The sequence below is a fragment of the Bison bison genome, unplaced genomic scaffold (genome assembly GCF_000754665.1).
Source record: "Bison bison bison isolate TAMUID 2011002044 unplaced genomic scaffold, Bison_UMD1.0 scf7180017864492, whole genome shotgun sequence".
In the NCBI taxonomy this organism is placed as follows: domain Eukaryota; kingdom Metazoa; phylum Chordata; class Mammalia; order Artiodactyla; family Bovidae; genus Bison; species Bison bison.
The window spans coordinates 2,872,869-2,873,918 of record NW_011495051.1 but is presented as its reverse complement, the minus strand read 5'-3'; the positions used below and the strand labels follow the sequence as shown (position 1 = coordinate 2,873,918).

Below are 1,050 nucleotides of genomic sequence, written 5' to 3'. Positions count from 1 at the left end.
TCCCCCTCCCTGGGCCCTCTTTTTTTGGCCCAGAGGTGGTTTTTGGAAATCAGCAAATCCCCCCAGACAGTGTCATGAACCTGGTAGGTGATGCTCGCCTTCTGGGTGTGCGTTGAGGGCAGGAGGGGGCGATTCCTGGCAGGAGGCCTGCTTCGTGCTGCCCTGTGTGGTTTAGAGTGAGAAGGTTGGGAAGGCCCCTGCCCTGTCCACAGAATCCCCTCCAGCCGCCCCAGCCCACCTATCGGGCTCCCTCCTGCCCCAGGGCCTTTCCTTGAACCACCACCCGCCCCCCCACACCGTGGCCTTGCCAGCCCTTCCCCAGCCCCCTCTGCAGGTCGGGCCACCCCGAGCGCCCGTCCTGTCCTCTGCCCCAGCTCACCACAGGCCTCGTCCCCCAGCCCAGCTGGGACAGGCTCTCAAATACCTGAGTGAACCCACAAACCCCACAGAGGAAGGAACAGGGGAGTGTGGAGAAGGGGCCCTGACCTGATGGTCACAGGTATGCAAGGGGAGAGCTGGAGCCCAGGTGGGGTGGGCTGCGGGTGTCACAGCTCGGTTTGCAGGCTGGGACTTGCTTCTGGGGACAGGAAGCCCTGCAGGAAGCCCTGGGGTATGGGGGTGGGGAGGCAGGTTTGAGCTGTGAGTGTCAGAGACTTGGAGCCCGTGAATGTGTCTGAGACGGTCGTCAGTGCAGATTGTCCTTGCCAAGTGGAGCTTCAGCACTTAAATGCCTTGGAGGAGGTCAGGCCAAGGAGGGGCTATGACTGTGTCCTCGGTGATCTGTATCTCTGGATGTGTGTATGAGTTCCCCCAGAGCGTGGACCTGTGCTGTGGGCGTGCACACGCGTACCTCGGAGCACCCGGCCCCCTCAGCGCATTCACCCACATGTGCTGTGGGGCTGGCCCTGGGCTGGTGCTGGGAGTGCAGAAACCAGCACAGGTGTGGAGTGTGGAGTTTGGGGTTGTGTTGAGGTCCCACCTGTGTATGACTGGTGGGTACCTCCTAGCAGGAGACAGCTTGGGAAGGCCCTCCCTGGGACATTTAAGGGG

At 62.2% G+C, this 1,050-nt stretch overlaps 1 protein-coding gene across 1 annotated transcript in view; it reads left to right on the top strand.

Annotated features, from left to right (window-relative positions):
- The window catches only part of ZFR2 (zinc finger RNA binding protein 2), a 33,373-nt gene that overhangs the window by 12,740 nt on the left and 19,583 nt on the right, over positions 1 to 1,050 (top strand). The window contains exons 7-9 of the mRNA XM_010828448.1: positions 182 to 204; positions 592 to 610; positions 936 to 940. Of these exons, the coding sequence (XP_010826750.1) occupies positions 182 to 204; positions 592 to 610; positions 936 to 940 (47 nt within the window). The remainder of the gene's footprint in view (positions 1 to 181; positions 205 to 591; positions 611 to 935; positions 941 to 1,050) is intronic.